Source organism: Etheostoma spectabile, chromosome 5, assembly GCF_008692095.1.
Source record: "Etheostoma spectabile isolate EspeVRDwgs_2016 chromosome 5, UIUC_Espe_1.0, whole genome shotgun sequence".
NCBI classification, from domain to species: domain Eukaryota; kingdom Metazoa; phylum Chordata; class Actinopteri; order Perciformes; family Percidae; genus Etheostoma; species Etheostoma spectabile.
The window spans coordinates 16,533,666-16,549,549 of NC_045737.1; the positions used below are offsets into that span (position 1 = coordinate 16,533,666).

The 15,884-nt window shown below is 39.1% G+C and overlaps 2 protein-coding genes and 1 long non-coding RNA gene across 5 annotated transcripts in view; 1 reads left to right on the forward strand and 2 right to left on the reverse strand.

Moving 5' to 3' along the window:
* Positions 1-663: 663 nt before the first annotated feature.
* On the reverse strand, positions 664-3,525 carry si:dkey-174n20.1 (retinol dehydrogenase 14). Its single transcript, XM_032516787.1, has 4 exons — positions 3,102-3,525; positions 2,504-2,746; positions 1,368-1,670; positions 664-1,111 (listed from the first exon to the last, which is right to left on the reverse strand). The coding sequence occupies exons 1-4, from the start codon at positions 3,220-3,222 to the stop codon at positions 852-854; spliced, it is 927 nt and encodes a 308-aa protein (XP_032372678.1). The 5' UTR covers positions 3,223-3,525; the 3' UTR covers positions 664-851.
* A 146-nt stretch (positions 3,526-3,671) lies between these two features.
* Positions 3,672-15,884, forward strand: part of susd2 (sushi domain containing 2) — a 24,102-nt gene continuing 11,889 nt past the window's right edge. For 2 of the 3 annotated variants that reach the window (XR_004332097.1, XM_032516404.1), the window contains exons 1-12: positions 3,675-4,005; positions 4,192-4,390; positions 4,781-4,929; positions 5,397-5,754; positions 6,689-6,890; positions 7,431-7,516; positions 7,619-7,887; positions 8,587-8,730; positions 9,385-9,537; positions 10,709-10,960; positions 11,958-12,236; positions 12,549-12,725. Coding sequence is in view for 2 of the 3 variants with exons in the window: in XM_032516404.1 (XP_032372295.1) it covers positions 3,936-4,005; positions 4,192-4,390; positions 4,781-4,929; positions 5,397-5,754; positions 6,689-6,890; positions 7,431-7,516; positions 7,619-7,887; positions 8,587-8,730; positions 9,385-9,537; positions 10,709-10,960; positions 11,958-12,236; positions 12,549-12,725 (2,338 nt within the window). In the remaining variant the exon portion in view is untranslated. Of the gene's footprint in view, positions 4,006-4,191; positions 4,391-4,780; positions 4,930-5,396; positions 5,755-6,688; positions 6,891-7,430; positions 7,517-7,618; positions 7,888-8,586; positions 8,731-9,384; positions 9,538-10,708; positions 10,961-11,957; positions 12,237-12,548; positions 12,726-15,884 lie in introns of those variants that run through there. The other variant, XM_032516405.1, reaches the window with a different exon arrangement.
* Positions 14,438-15,884, reverse strand: part of LOC116689788 (uncharacterized) — a 14,212-nt gene continuing 12,765 nt past the window's right edge. Inside the window, exon 4 of the long non-coding RNA XR_004332098.1 lies at positions 14,438-14,447. This is a non-coding gene — a long non-coding RNA (uncharacterized LOC116689788). The remainder of the gene's footprint in view (positions 14,448-15,884) is intronic.

Sequence of the window (15,884 nt, forward strand, 5' to 3'; positions counted from 1 at the left end):
GGAGGACAGCATAAGCCAGCTAATGGTGCACTTATTCACCAATCTACCCATTCTACAGGACTCAGTAAACTCACAGACATCCTCACAGAACCAATAAGGGACTTCTGGATATTTATCACACACAACTTCCTCTCTGAACACACATGGCCGGTCAGGAAACGTCCAAGAAGAATAATTCTCTCCGCCATTTTCTTTAAGTGATTCATCCTTTAACAATACTCACTCAATCTCTGCCCCTTTGAATTACAGGTTACAACCCAACTGATGTGTTTATAGTAGAGATCATTCTGCTTGTAATGACGTCTCAGCTCCGATAGTGGATGGAGAACTGAATACGTTGTTATCGGGCTCCCGTTCATTCCTATGAAAGTTGCGAGGATGTTCTATCTGCGGTGCCATATAGCCTACTATACACGACACACCCACCCTGACATGACTTTCTGGATTAATGTAGGCTAGTTATTTTATCCCAGACCATATTTTTCTTAACTGGTCAGTGCCTAGAAAACACAATTAGCATTGGTGCGTACAGTTCACTGCGACCTTTTCGAGGGAGGAATCACGTGGCCTCGGCGTGTCCTTTAGGATTGACTTTGCATACTTTTTGTTCTTCAAATTTGTCTTTATTAGTTTTTTTATTTCACATAAAAAAAAGTTACGCAGTAAAGCTTTACGGGGTCTTTTATTTGTGCAAAACATTTCCTCTTTGAATACAGAGTTGTACATAAGAGAACAAGAAATCTTTACAACTGCATTGTTCACAACAAAAGAGTTAATGATAAATATAAATAAATAAAAAATGAGTAGATGATCATGAATAGCTCTTAAAATCAGTTCTTAAGCCTCCACCATCAGGCCAGTTTGACCAGTCTCTCACTGGCCTCCCACAATTTTTTTGCCACACCAGCGTCTCTTGCAAAAGGACGCAGAGTAGCTGGTCGGCAGTCGACAAAGTAACCCCCGCTGTGTTTGGCAGCTTCATCTGACACTGCACAGAAGATGACAGTCTGAGCTCCGATCTCACACGGCACAAAAAACATCCACATGATCACCTGCATCAGCATCCGGAACAGGATGGAGTAGTGGCACGTCCAACCACTTTGGACAAAACCTTAAACAACACAAGGAAGCAGAGATATTAGGAAACAAGAGATATACATATTTCTTATTGAGTACTGTCTCTATTTTTTTGTTCTAGAAAATGTAAGGAAATAAAAAAAAATCTGTGAATTTAGCATTACATTTGTTACATTAAATGCCTTTTTACAGTAACCTGTACTTTTTTGTAAGCTTTTTGAGCAAAGAAGGTGGATAGGGTGCACTGCACATACAACCCAAGTGGGGCACTGCAAAGCAACCCTTCTTACCAGGGTGTACAGCATAGGAGGTCACTCCTTTCCCTTCAGTGATGCGGCCCACTTCCTGACTGAAGTAGATGTTGGCCAGCTTGCTGCGGCAGAAGGTGAAGAAGGGCAGCAGGTTGTAGTTGAGGTCCTGGAAGTCCAGTTTCTGGTATTTGTAGCTAGAACATGTGAGGGTAATAACCCGGCTAGGGGCACATTCCTTCAGGCGAGGCAGAAGCAGATTGGTTAGGAGGAAGTGACCCAAGTGGTTGACGCCAAAACACATGCTGAAGCCTTCGTCCGTCCAGTCAAGGACACTGGGCATGCCTGAGGAGGGTCAAAACAACGAGGTGGACAAAGCAGAAACATGGCTTTTATTAGGGGTGTTGCGACTATTTTTAAAAAGTTTTTTTTTTCCTAGACTCAAATATTTTCTACATCATATCCTTTTCAAGCAAAACATGTTATGTACTTCTTTACACATGAAATAAATGTCAGACTGACTTACATGTGATCTGCAGTCTTTTTAGAAAACAATTACTTTTTAGAAATGTCTTTATTTTGTCTTTAGAAGTGTATAATTCAACTTTTGTTTTTGTTAAAGAAGGAAAACAAGGGCACCAGGGTAGCTCACCCTGGTAGAGCCCATATATAGAGGTTTACTCTATGACGTAGGTTCGACTCCGCCCTGCGGCCCTTTGCTGTATGTCATTCCCCCCTCTCTCCCCTTTCATGTCTTCAGCTGTCCTATATAAATAAAAAGGTCTAAAATGCCTAAAAAATCATCTTTAAAAAAAGAAGGAAAATACTCAATACAAATTGCAATACTTCAAGAATCACAATAAATGAAAATTCCAATACTAATAGAATAGGCACCCATGTATCATGTGGGAATCACATCTGGACAGACGCATATCGTCCCCGCCCTACCTTTTAGCTGATGTTGCTGCACAATGTGTACAGTATACAGCACCCTTGGTGCCTTGCTAACGAAAAAAATCAACACATCTTTAATGCAATGTTAGCTCAAACAACTGTAACTGGTGGCCAATCTAAACGTCCAATTTATCTCTTCAAAGGAACACCTTTCATCTCCTTTTTTTTCCTTTGGTGACATTGTTTCATGTATCAAGAATCTTCCAAGTGGTTGGCACCCTCACCTGCATTATTAACCAGGATGTCAAGCCTCTTCTCTCTCTGGAGAAAGCTCTTACAGAATTCCCTCACAGAGTGCAGGTTGGCCAAATCCAGCTCCATGTAAAGGACGTTAAGACTGTGACTCTTAAACTTGATCTCCCTCACAGCCTTCTCAGCCTTGTCCAGGTCTCTGCAAGCAATAACGACACGGGCGCCTCTCGTTGCCAAGGCAACAGCTGTCTCTTTGCCAATGCCAGAATTCCCACCTGCAAAAAAATATATAGACAAAAACAGTAAATTCATGTGTTGGTGCTTTACCCAACAACGAAACAACTATACATTGACATGTCAAAGCAGGGCTACATTATCCAAGAGAGGCGGAAGTTTCTCTATAACAACCTATACGATTTGTGAAAGCTGTATTTCCATTTATTTGTGAAAATGCATTTGACTGATTTTGTTTTCACATGCAGACCACATACTTTACCTAGACTTGTCAAATCAGGACTAACGTTACATATTTACCCCAGAAAAGCAAATTATTCTTTAAAACAGTTTCGGATTTCTGAAAGCTATGTTTACTATTTTTTATTTGTAAAATTAACCTAGACGTTTATTTACCTGTAATAAGAACTGTTTTGCCATCAAGTCTTTTCGGGTCGGTGCAATACCTCCTCTTTTTCATCCATTTCAAAATTAAAAAAGAAACTAAAGACGCAATAATTGTGTAGAGAGCGTACATTTTCTTATATTGTATTATAAGCAGCTACAGTAACGGTACTGATGCTGCTGGCTATGTGAGCCTGGAGCTAACCTAGCTAGCCAACGTCGGTTAACGTTAGCTTGTTAACGTTGGTTGACTAAGAAAAACGTCATTATTTCTCCCCCTACTGTTCCTCCCTTCTGGTTCTTGTCCCAGTAAAGGTGGTGGAGATACTCCAGAACAAATGAAAGAAAAAAGAAGACAATTGTTTCATTCAATTTGACAATCCCCCTTCCTTCTGAGTCCCACAGGGATCCATCGTCAATGGGATACGAGTAAGTGACGTTATGTGCGCTGCGCATGCGCCAAATTCTCAAATACTGCAATGTCTCGCGAGAGTATATCCTTCTATTACTGCAAAGTGAATAAATAAACAGTTGTTAACGTTGTAAGTTGTTAAAATTTACCGATTTAAATATGAAAACAAATGAAATGAAGCATGACAGTGTGCCTATTGCGAAGCATATATATCGCGTTATGGTACGCCGGAGGAAAAACTACTCACCTACGTTATTAATTAATAACTTTATAACTGCCTTCGTAAACTCGTGTAGTTAAGTTTGTTTGTTATTTGAATGACCTTTGATACACTGCACAGCTCAGGTTTTCAACATAGACAGTTAGGTTTTCAATCGAGCATGGTGTAGGACAGAAAGGTATGTGTGTTCACGCAGTGTTATTTTGTCTTAAACATGAGAGCACACTTAAGAGGGACCATTTATTTCTGTGGATTTATTCTGATTTGTTCATCTAAAACAGATGGTAAGTCACTTTCAAAGATATTTTTGTGACTAAAGATTCAAATGACCTGCTGTTTGGCCAGAGGAAACAAATGCGATTTATTTGAACTTGCATCATTATAACTGCAACTAACCAAATAATGCAATATGCAGGTGTATAGATTTTGATATTAGGCTTCCTTTGTGTAACATGATTGTTTTGTTTTAGGTCAAACATGCAGTGGAAAGTGCGGAGATGTTTTGGAGGAATGCTCCTGCCATGCAACGTGTGTGTCTTTGCAGAACTGCTGTGCAGACTACAACCAGTTCTGTTTCCAGGTGACTCCTCACTCCAGCTCCATGCTTGGTGGAAGAGCTCTCAGGATCCACAGTTTGGTCCTTCATCCTGGTGGGCGCCTTTTCTGCAGGTTTGTTTCTATGTTGTACAAGTGACCTTTGACACACATCACGATCTAAATTTAGCATACACCCATCATAAGATTATTTCCATTACAGGTCCACAATGTGGAAAATATTGCAGTTCACATGTTGTGTTTTTCTGACTATATGTTTGTCTGCATATGTTTTGCAGTAGATCTTGTTTTGTAATAGCCTACTTGTTCTATTAAATAAAGTATTGGTAAGTGATATGTGTCCAAACTACATTTTTTTAAAAGTTTAATTCTTAATAGTTATGTTGTGTGAAACCTCTTTAAAAACTTGAGTGTTTGCAGAAGAGAAATGGTATCAAGAACAAATTAGTAGTATTGCGTAGCCCAAAAACAAAACAAAATCAAGTGTATCTGTTTCTCTTGCAGGTTCAAAGGTGAGATTGAACGAGAAGGTTTAATTGATGCTGAAGGCCACGCCTACTGCATCTCTCCTTTATTGTACGAGACAGGTTGGATACCATTTACCGTCTCAACAGACGGAATACATTTTGACAGATCTGGAGAATACTTGTCAGGTATGTTGCTGATATATATCAAATAAGATTTTCCACCTCTAAATTTAACAAACACCTGCCCCTTTCATTTGATTTGTTTGATTTTGAATTCCATAATACACTGTAATGATTGATTGTATGTATCAGTGACTAGAAAAATATGTAAAATGCTGTTTAAAAAATACCTCTCGTAAATACAGTGATTCAGTTACAGCTCTTAAGATGTCCTTTCATAACAAGATATTTTTTACCGTTCAAAAAATATCAAATGGTGCAACCGTGAAAAGATTAAATGAAATTTTGCAGAAATGATTAGAATTATTGAGAAGCAAATAACTATTTTTGCAATTGTTTAAGAAAGAGTTTTCAAGTGAGCTTTTTATTGTCCCTTCTTATGGTTGCACAACCTCACATATTTTTACTTCGGATCAGCAAAACTCTGGTTACCTGTGTGTCCCCTTAGTGTTTTCTCTTTTTCCCTGTGTTAGTCCACCCTAGTAAAGCAGACCCTGCCTTTGAAGTCACCCTAGTGAATGCAACACAGTGGCTGAACTACGGCACGCCAAACATGGAAGGACGACTTACGATGACATGGAACAGCTCTTTGATTGGAGCAGAGAGGGTCAACATAGAGCTGTGGGGTTACAGAGAGGTCAACGGGAGCACAGAGGACAGGGCGAATGGATCATCCTCTCTGCAGGCCGAGTTTAGCTATCTATACTCTCTGGGCAGGTCTCTGTCCAACACTGGTGCCTTTGGCTTTATCCCCGAGCCCTCAAAGGACTTCTCTGACTGGGAGCTAGGGAACATCCGGATCACTGCTAGTTCTAAGTCAGATGGAGCAAGGTATCCATTATACATGTAAAGCACTGTAGAAATATCCCACATCTGAAGGTGCTTTCTGCCCATATATGGCTGATACCGGGAAAAGATTCAGATTAATTGTAACTCTGCTAATTGTAAACCGTTATAAATTGACACAATCTTAGAAAAGTACATAAAACAGTATATGCAAATTGTTTTAAAGTATGCTTAGTGTGAGCACCCGGATAGCTCAGTTGGTGGAGTGGGCGCCCATATATAGAGATTTACTCCTCAACGCAGCGGACCCAGGTTTGACTCCGACCTGTGGCCTTTTGCTGCATGTTACTTGCCCTCTCTCTTCCCTTTCATGTCTTCAGCTGTCCTATCAAAATAAAGGCAGAAAAATGCAAAAAAAAGAGAATCTTAAAAAAATATATATAGTTAGCGTAATCAAGTATCAAGTCAGTGTTGTTAATTTGTATGACAGAGAGTTGATCTGGATTTTCTCACCAGATCCTCACATGTACCTAGATGTAAAATCCAACATGCCTTACTCTGACTCATGGAGGTGATCACCAACATAGTAATAGTTTAATGTGCATGGGCTGAGTTCAGTATTGGTGAGATTGCAAGCAGCTACAATTACTCATCATAAACAATTACAGTAGATGATTGAAGGAAAATGTATTAAAACACGTTTTTTGTTTTTTTCAACAAATTGCAAGAAAAGATTCCAATCAATGCATCTTTTCAAATGTGAGGATTTGGTGCTGCTACATTTATGCTTATAGAATATGCTTGCCTTTTTCTACTGTTGATTCTAAAAAACAAGCCAAATGTCATCTCGGTCACTGGGAAGTGTTTGGATTTGGATTCACATAATTAGTTTCATTCCTAGCTTGAACTTTATTTTAAGTTCAGTATTCAAGGAAAATATGTCAAAGTAACTTTGAATGGGGATTGTTTTTATATGCAGGGATGTACAAGGACTCTGGAGTGGAGGTCATGTCTTAGCCTGGCACCTGGAGCAGGCTTTCAGAAATGACTCTGCAGCCTGGGCCAGAAACAAGTGTCTGCAGTGGGACATCCTGGAGAAGACACTGCCCAACTTCCTGGATGAGCTCATTGACTGTCCTTGCACTCTGGCACAGGCCCGAGCAGACACAGGCAGGTTTCATGTGAGTGCACTATAATGACTCTGTTATTATTTCTTTTTTTTCAATTATAAATTATTTTAGTTTTTCAGTTAAAGAAGTAGTCTTGGTAGTATCTATAGTAACAACAATAATAACAATAATAATAAATTTAGTTCTAATAATTAGTGTATAAAATCACAGAAACATTTGCTTTCCTTTGAGGAATACCTCACCCACAAAAAGGCCATTTGTGTATCATTTACTCTCTGAGTCTTACCTTACATTCTTGAAAATCACATTGTGATCATTATGATTAGAGTTTTAGGAAGTAAACATAAGCATTGCTTTGATTCAATTACATAGTGTAACAATGATGATGAAGAAACAAGGACTGCAAGGATTAATTTAGGGAATGTGCATTTTGTTAAATCATAATATGTGATCAGCGTCAAGGGCACTTACTGAGTTCTGTTAAAATCAACAGGATTGACACCGATCATTAAGTATTCATTCTTGCATAATCATATGAAATCATAATTTTTATGTTATTGGGACTTATTTTTACTCACTGTGTTATTTCAGACTGACTATAGTTGTGACATTGAGAGGGGCAGTGTGTGCACTTATCATCCAGGTAGTGTCCACTGCGTCAGAGCAATTCAGGCCAGGTAGGAGGGCCAAGAGGACAGATCAAGTTTTTTTCCTTTTTAACAAGTGTAAATAGAGACATATCTTCACTTTTTGATGTGGTTTTCTTTATATATTTCCAGTCCTATGCATGGATCGGGGCAGCAGTGCTGCTATGACCGCACAGGCGCTCTGGTGCTGACGGGAGACTCGACCGGTGGCAGCACCCCAGACAGGGCTCACGACTGGGGCTCACCTCCATACAGGGAGCCACCACGGGTGCCGGGGTACTCCCACTGGCTTTACGATGTCATGAGTTTCTACTACTGCTGCCTGTGGTCTGACCACTGCAATATCTACTTCAACCTTCGACCTTCTAGCGGGTGCAGCAACTACCAGCCCCCAAGAATTGGTGAGACTATTCACAAAGACTGCTTTCAACAAAATAAGAATTAAAATAAGACATGCTAACACAGAATAGATGAAAACTTATAGTCACATTACCACAGCACATTAAGACCTAAATAATCAGTTGATTTGTATCTGATCTCCAATTTCTGGTCTACCATAATCAGTTTGTGACTTACTAATTTAGTCCACAAAAACATCTGAAAATGAAAACAAATGAACTGTTTTTTTTTCCAGTGTGGAAGATGTTTAGTTTTTTCATATGTCTAAGTCACATCGATTTTGTCAGAATAATTTAGGACAGAATAAGGTATTATGAATTTCTACATCAAACCTAGAGAATGAAGAGATTGATTTTATTGGCTGAACTTTTAGTACAACTGAGACTGCAAAATGTACATAAAAAATGCCAAGAAATAGTTCATCTTTAATTGCCTCTGCGCGGCTACATACAAATACTTTACTCTGCAAATGGACATTAGAGTACCAAGTAATACTAGATCAGTTTGCAGGAGAGGTAAATGAATTACAGAACGCGGCTGAGAGTTAAGATGTGGAATTATATTAGATTATACAGTGGACTACCTGCTCTCCCGAGTCTACAAACACAACAATAAGCTGCACACTGATAGGAGAATGAGAGATCAGCATTTTACTGTTCAAAATAAAGAGCATTATTGATTTGTTTCTCAACGCCACACAGGTGTTGTCCTCGGGGATCCACATTTCATGACGTTTGACGGCCTCAGCTTTACTTTCAATGGCAAAGGAGAGTTCTACCTTGTGTATTCGCCAGACAGAGAGCTGAGTGTTCAGGCCAGGACAGAACAGGTGAAACTTAAGAATGGTGAGTCCACATTTGATGTGAAAGCCCTGTCTGTTTCCCCTCTTTCATCCCCAAGCTGCTACTATGGCAGCTTTGTTTGAATGAAACTTGTTCCTAGGACTTCTTCAGAGAGACCTATTTTATGGTTCGATTTATCTTTTTTTCTTTCTATAAGCCACAAGATTGATTGCCTGCCTCTAGAGTTTGCTCAGACATATTGACCTTGGTATTTCTTTTGTCTTCTTTTGCTTGCGCTAGTCTCTTTGTACTCTTTTCCTAAGAAGCATTTAAGGCTCCCTCTCTTCTTTTACACAGTTCTGAGAGCAAGTGATGTCAGGTCCTTGTGTGAGTGAAACATGTTGGTGCTGTAAGATAAAAGTTAGTTTCCTCTTGCTGTCGCTCAGTATCTCTTGGAGTCAGATGTGGTGAAAAAGAACAGATGTTAACTTCATTGTTTAAAATTTCCTCCAAGGCATTACCCAACAGTCATGGGCCAAGTGACTGTAGATGGTTAGATGTAATTAATATTCTTCTTAGATCAGTAAAATCAAACATCTGGATTATTTGATACTGCAGAGACTTGAGCAGTGATAAAACCATTCTTAACATCAGAATATATAAATTGTAACTTAACTGCATTTCTGTAACAATGTGATGTTTATATTGACCACCAAGGTACCATGGCCAGAGCCACATGGCTTTCATCCGTGGCTATGAAGGAAAAAGCCTCTGATTTAATCGAGGTGCGTCTAGCAGAGGGCCACCTTCAGGTGCTAAGGAACCAAAAGGTCCTACCTTTCACCGAGCAAAGATGGATGGACCTACACGGTGAGATGATTAACACCAGTGTTACTCATTGCATGGCTCGCGAACCTCTTGCGGCTCACCAAGCTTTAATTTGTGGCTCGCATGGCAGTAAATAATACGGTGATATGATCATGCAGTCAACACAGATATTTCATAAAAACATAAACAAAACAAGAATGGCTATCACATAACCCTGAGTCTGCTCTATTACAAATAATTTATATTTAAAAAATACCCCAAACGGTGGCATTACAAGATTAAAATATAGATTGGAAAAGATCAGCCCTTCCGCCCATAACACTGACTCACAGCAAAGTTGCCAGTTTGGGCCGTCTTTCCTCTTAATGCCGAATGTGCTCTTGGATGGTTAGATACATGATGGGCTAATGTAAAAAATAAAAACAGGCGTATTGTATAGGGGTGCATGATTCAATTCATTCATGATTCAATATTGATTTTTAGGCTCAGGATTCTATTCAAAATTGATTTTTGATTCAAAACAATTCTCAATTTAAAAAAAATTGATTCACAGTATGTAAACGTAGTTACTTTTCCCATGTGATAGAATACACGCCATTACAAAACAAAAACTATAATAAAAAACATATATGAATCAATTTTTGGACTTCTATGAATTGATTTTGAATCTGTAGAGCTTGAATTTTTTATTTTTTATTTTCTATGTTTAGGGATCACAGATTGATAGGCAGACATGCTATTTATGACTGGATGTAACTTTTGATACTTTGCGGTAAAAGTGTCTCTCCTATTGACTTTGTCCTATCAGTGTGACTCTCGGGAAAAAATAGTGAACAGCACTGGTTTAGACACTCTTGACCAGCTGCATACAACATCATTAACTCTAAATAGCTCTCTAAATAGCATTTTTTAATATAAAGAACATCCTACCATGAAATATTTTGATCTGACATCATTAACACCTGGAAACTCTCCTCTAAATGTATTGTTCTATAATGTCTGGTCAACTTTAATCAACTTTATAATACTCTCAAGTTTTGTATTGACATCAACGATATTATTTATTGTCATTTTTGTCTTATACCATTGCGTAATGTGAAAGTTGTTTCCAGATTATTTGTTATTGGTTAATACATTATACATGTTTTTTCACCATGTTTAGTTGAAATCAACAATGAGCCAATAAAATACTAACGCAATATCTATTTTCTAGGAGTATTTGTGTTCGCCCCCAGTTTTCAGAATGTGACAGTAATCTTCCTCTCTGGAGTTGCCATGGAGGTTCGGGTGCATGAAGGCGCCATGGCAGTGACCGTCCTGCTTCCAACGGAGTTTACCAACCACACTCTGGGTCTCCTCGGTTGGATGAACTCCGATCCATCAGATGACCTGTTCACCCAACCAGGAGAGATCATCTCCCCAGCCGACGCCATGCCGGAGGAGATCTTCACTTTTGGAGCTGGCTGTGAGTGTGAAAGACTTGAACTTGTGTGTGAAACAGCAAACATCAATTATATTGATCAATGCTATAATAATCAGTTTTTCCTTTAAAACAGCATAAATATCCAGCTTTATTTATTTTACAATGTTGAATGTTTAGAAGGGATCTTATGACTTGCTAATAATTACCCATCATTATGTCTATAAATGAAAACCATACTTGAGCCACGTTTGGCTAAAACGTTGACACATGTTTTAGCAGTGCACAGGAAGAAAACAAGGCACGTGTTTTGAGTTAGTGCAGCTTTAATAGATTACAGAGAGATATCAGGCTCTGTGACCATACAGTGCAAGTGAAACCACATCTCTGGAGCACAGTTAGGGCCAAACCTCATGCATACACGATAATAATAATAATAATGTCTCTGCTTTAATTACAATACAAAATGGGTGAGTAGCTGACTTTTAATGAGCTTGACCTTGAAGTCTTTTCCAGACTGAAGTAATTTGCTTTATTGTAAGTGCAGCAAACACCTAGCCTAATCTTGTGGGAACCAATTTATTCATTGTTGCTGGTAATTTTGTATGCATCAAAGTCTATGTCAAAAGACAAAAACATGACAGCATAATGTGTGTGTCCTGCAATGATCCCTTAGACTTATGATCTTATCTCAAAATTATAGTTTGCCTCATATCCTTTTAGTTTCAATTTCAAGTTTTAGAGTAGTTTGAACCAAGCAGTCTGATTGGTCAAACATTTGCTGCTGTGGCCATAATTCCCATACATGTAGTTGGTCATGTCTGATAAGTAGCTATGAAAACCCAATAAGTTTATTATTAGTCAGTCTCTTTGTTTTCCTGTGTTCCATGTGCTTTGTGTAAAAACTGTAATGGAATTAAGGAGGTTTGTTGTGTTATTATGGAAACTTCTGACATCGAACTACCTACTACTCACATTCATTTCAGTTGGTTTAGCATCAGTCTGAAACTTATGGTTGCATGTCTAAACTGGTGTTTTACAGGGAACATTTCAAAGAAGACTTCCCTTTTCACATATGACTCAAAGTACCTTTTGGATACCTACTGTTTCCCACCAAGCCATGATCCTACTTTTGTTCCTGCCTTTTCTCAACCTGAGAGACCTGATGACCCTCTGGTGGCAGACACGTTAACAATATGCGTTGGAGAAGGAGCTGAGTTCTGTAAATATGATACCCTGACCACTCGGAGCCTCACAATGGGAAACGCCACGCTCAGGGCCTACCAAAATCATCTGGACCTAATAAAAGCTCTGGAGCCAGGTACAGTGACATGTGAAACAGTATTGTACATGTATAAACATGTTTGTTGTTGCTTGTTTTTTATTTAAAAAGGATAATGGAAATGCCTGAAAAATGTGCCATACAGAGTCATAAGAGCTTGTGTGTGTCTGGTTAGGAATTCAGCCATACTCCACAAAAATGTCATGGCATAAAAAAGGTTAATAAAGAGAAGGCATTAGTTTTGAAATGTTGTTCATACATCTGCATATCTATCAAAAACACCCAGTTGTTATTAGTTAAGACATCAAAACATATTAATATTGATTTCTGAAAGTGTTATTATTCTTTTAGTGGCGTCTTGTGGCTCGCTTCTCCCACCCAGGAATGGGATGAAGAATGGGACACATTACCTAGAGGGGAACACTCTGAGCTTCACCTGCAATAAAGGCTTCATACTGCACGGTTCAACTGAGCGCACTTGTCTGGTTGATGGGACCTGGACAGGAGAGCAACCCTACTGTATAACAGGTTAGTTCTTACATGAAACAAAAACAAAAACAGCTGGTTGTGTTGAGTTCAAGAACCGCTACTCTGATGTGTGTTAGAAAAGCACCAATATAACCCTAACTCATGTCTAAAAAAAAGTCTACTCTAAATATTAGGTGGTATGTTAACTGTAATTTGACATTTGTTTTCTTCAAAGTCAGCTGCAGGATACTTGCATTAGATTCATGAGTTGTGTTTTTGGAATTACATTTATAAGACAACTACTTATTTAGCACATATTGATGTTATGAAAAGCTTAATCTGAATTAGATTTTTTTTGTATTAACACAGCACTGCATTTACATAAACATAAAAAACAGGGAGAGACTCTAAAACAGTCCTTTCTGGCAATGACATTACCACATGATGACAAATCATAATTTATCTCAGGCATGCTAACTCTGTAAGTTGAGTTTCATACTAGCTGTACCTCACAGAGGGTAGGAGTCTTAAGTGTGGCATACTTCCATTACAAGTTTAATATTACTTAAATCTGGTTAAAATTTGCAAAGCCTTTTTATTTTTTCACTGGCTGTTGTTCGTTTTTGTCCGTATCATTCTAACCAGTGTTAGTGCTAACAAGTGTTTTATTCTTTATATTTAATTCACTTGTGATACACTTTCCCATGACTGCTCTAGAAAGGCACTACATAAACAAAGTTACCTAATTACTGATTACTGACTAACTCCTCACATGTTTTATATTCAGTCTGATTGGAAGCATCCTCTAATGAAAACTGAAAGGGACTTTGGGGATCCTCTTCTTCTCATTTCTTTGAAAGCAAAGATTCAATTGAGTCGGCCCTTGTTTACTCATGCAGACCATTAGCTACAAAGCTGTAAACTTCTGAACCTGGATTTAATTGGCTTGGCTTTCAGTTTGTAAATTGGAAGCACCTGTGTCCCTCTAATGGTTTCATTCATCAAGCCAACCAAGAAGTCTTTGAGAGTGTTGTTGTAGCTGTCGGCTGTCGCCATCAGGTGGCAGTATTTCGCACTATAGTTGTATATTCGAGCAGATTAGTACCTCTTTTTGTGCCATTGTGTGGACTGAAACGGGCTGGTTTTAGAAAACCTTGAAAAATAAAAACAGCAAGATTGGACGAAATTAGATACTGAATCACTTAGTTGGGGAAGAATAAAAAAGAAGTATGCTCAGGTTTCAAGAATTTCAAGGGTTTTGGCTTCATCAACCTGTTGGCTAAGTGAAATGAGAGAAAGCAGAGAAACAAAGCCACTTGAATTGTGATCCACCTCTACTTGCATCCCTTCATGGCTTCACCCCAGTCCTCCATCCTCTCCTTGTTAAAGCTGCAAACAGAGCCTTCTTCTTGATCTTAATCGGGATGAATAGGCAGATTTTGAGGCTTGTGTAACAACCGACTGGGTCACAGCTGGACACAATCGATCATGACTCTTTTATTAGGCATATTAGCTTCATAACTTGGTTATCCAGTGGATAGCTGTTTAGACATGTTTCGTATTAAGCAAGGGGATTCTTGGCGTGACCTCTAGCTCACCCAGTAAGAATGTTTTCCCCATGTTGGCTGAGTCCTGCAGCGGCCCGGGTTCAAATCCAACTTGTGGCCTTTTGCTGCATGTCATCCCCCATCTCTCTCCCTCTTTCTTGTCTATCCACTACTATAAATGGGAAAAAAAAGAAGCTAAAAAAAAAAGGAATAACGGGAGCTTCAGCCCAAAAAGCTGGGAATTTTTGGGCCCAGCTTTTTGACAAAGATTTAATTTGCTCTGACACTCATTACATAAATCCGGGCTAACACCTGTCAACATGACCTAAGGGGCTCAATGACAGGTGTTGCATGAACTGTTACCTCCACCATTCAAATGGGACCTATGGCCATGTAAACAACACTAAAAACAGACCGAGCAGGAGACGCCCTGACGGATCTCTCCTCCGCACCTTATATGAATCACTGTAGCATGATGTGGAGGCTGAACAACCAGAGAATTGGAGTCATAGTCAAGATGAAAGCGGTGTGTCGCTCAACAACAAACGTAGCGGCATCCAGTTTGACTTCTTCTCTGAGTCACTTTAATGACCCGATGTTGAAATGGCGCCTGTCAGCTGAGGTGACACTAAGTCCTTTCTATTAGAAGTAAATCTCTGTATGAATATCACTAAAAGCCCCACCTTTTGGAGATGGATTATAACCTGCTGCTGTGCTTGTCAATTTGTTTTTTTAACTGGTTTAGATTTTAGACAGAGGTGTGGTGTATTGTGATGACCAATGCTAATATCTTTGGGGGTGGGGTCTGGGCAGAAAGTCCTTGAAGTGTTTTGGTTTCAAGCACAAACAGGGCCATGGAAGACTTAAGAAGTAGAAAGTTATACAGTATACTAGCTTGACTGCGCCTTGTCACAGTCTTCTTAAAAACAATAGCCCTGGTTGAGTAGCAGATGCATTACAATGACAGGATCAGCACACCTTGATGGAATTATAATATTAATTGAGTTCACTGCACAGAGGAGAAGAAAGTGATTAAAGAAAAGCTGACAGCTGCCAGAGAGCGATAGAGCGATTTTCACAGGAAAACGTGACGTGGCTTGCAAGACGAGGCCTAACTCAGTTTTCTGCCTGTGGTTCTTTTCTCACATTCCCCAGAGATGGAGCAGTCAAGACACATCAAAATGCAGCTCATCTAGAAGACGGCGTTGTTAAATGGTCAACCAAGCACAGCTTGCAACTGTAAAACCAGTCACGTTGCTCACATTTCACTGTCTTCATGTGGCCATTTCTGACAACGTACAAATGTCTCTCTAACTGGGAAGGTCCACTAAACTGGCTTTCTTACCTCTCTGTCGTGCCCTAATTCCTATTCTATTTTTCATTACAAGTTGCCTTTCACTCTGATGAGGTGGATGTGCAAGCTTGCTTTATGTAAAGCCGGCGGTGCTGTTTGATTGTTGTCTTTAAATAGGACAGAGAATTGTGAAAATAAAGACAAGTCTATCTCAAACCTAAAAACTATGTCTGACCCCTTTAACAATCTGGAAGGATGGAAGGATTGTAAGTGCTGAAATTATAAGGCACATGAATAAAATCTTTTGTTACATTTTTGAACGAAAACATACACACATTAATATTCACACACACACACGCACACGCACACACACACACA

Excerpts from the sequence above, each read along its gene's own strand:
- si:dkey-174n20.1 (XM_032516787.1), bottom strand. The coding sequence starts at position 3,222 with ATGTACGCTCTCTACACAATTATTGCGTCTTTAGTTTCTTTTTTAATT. Across the intron at positions 2,747-3,101 it reads CAAAACAGTTCTTATTACAG|GTGGGAATTCTGGCATTGGC; the intron begins GTAAATAAACGT and ends ATTTTTTTGCAG. Across the intron at positions 1,671-2,503 it reads CATCCTGGTTAATAATGCAG|GCATGCCCAGTGTCCTTGAC; the intron begins GTGAGGGTGCCA and ends GACCCTCCTCAG.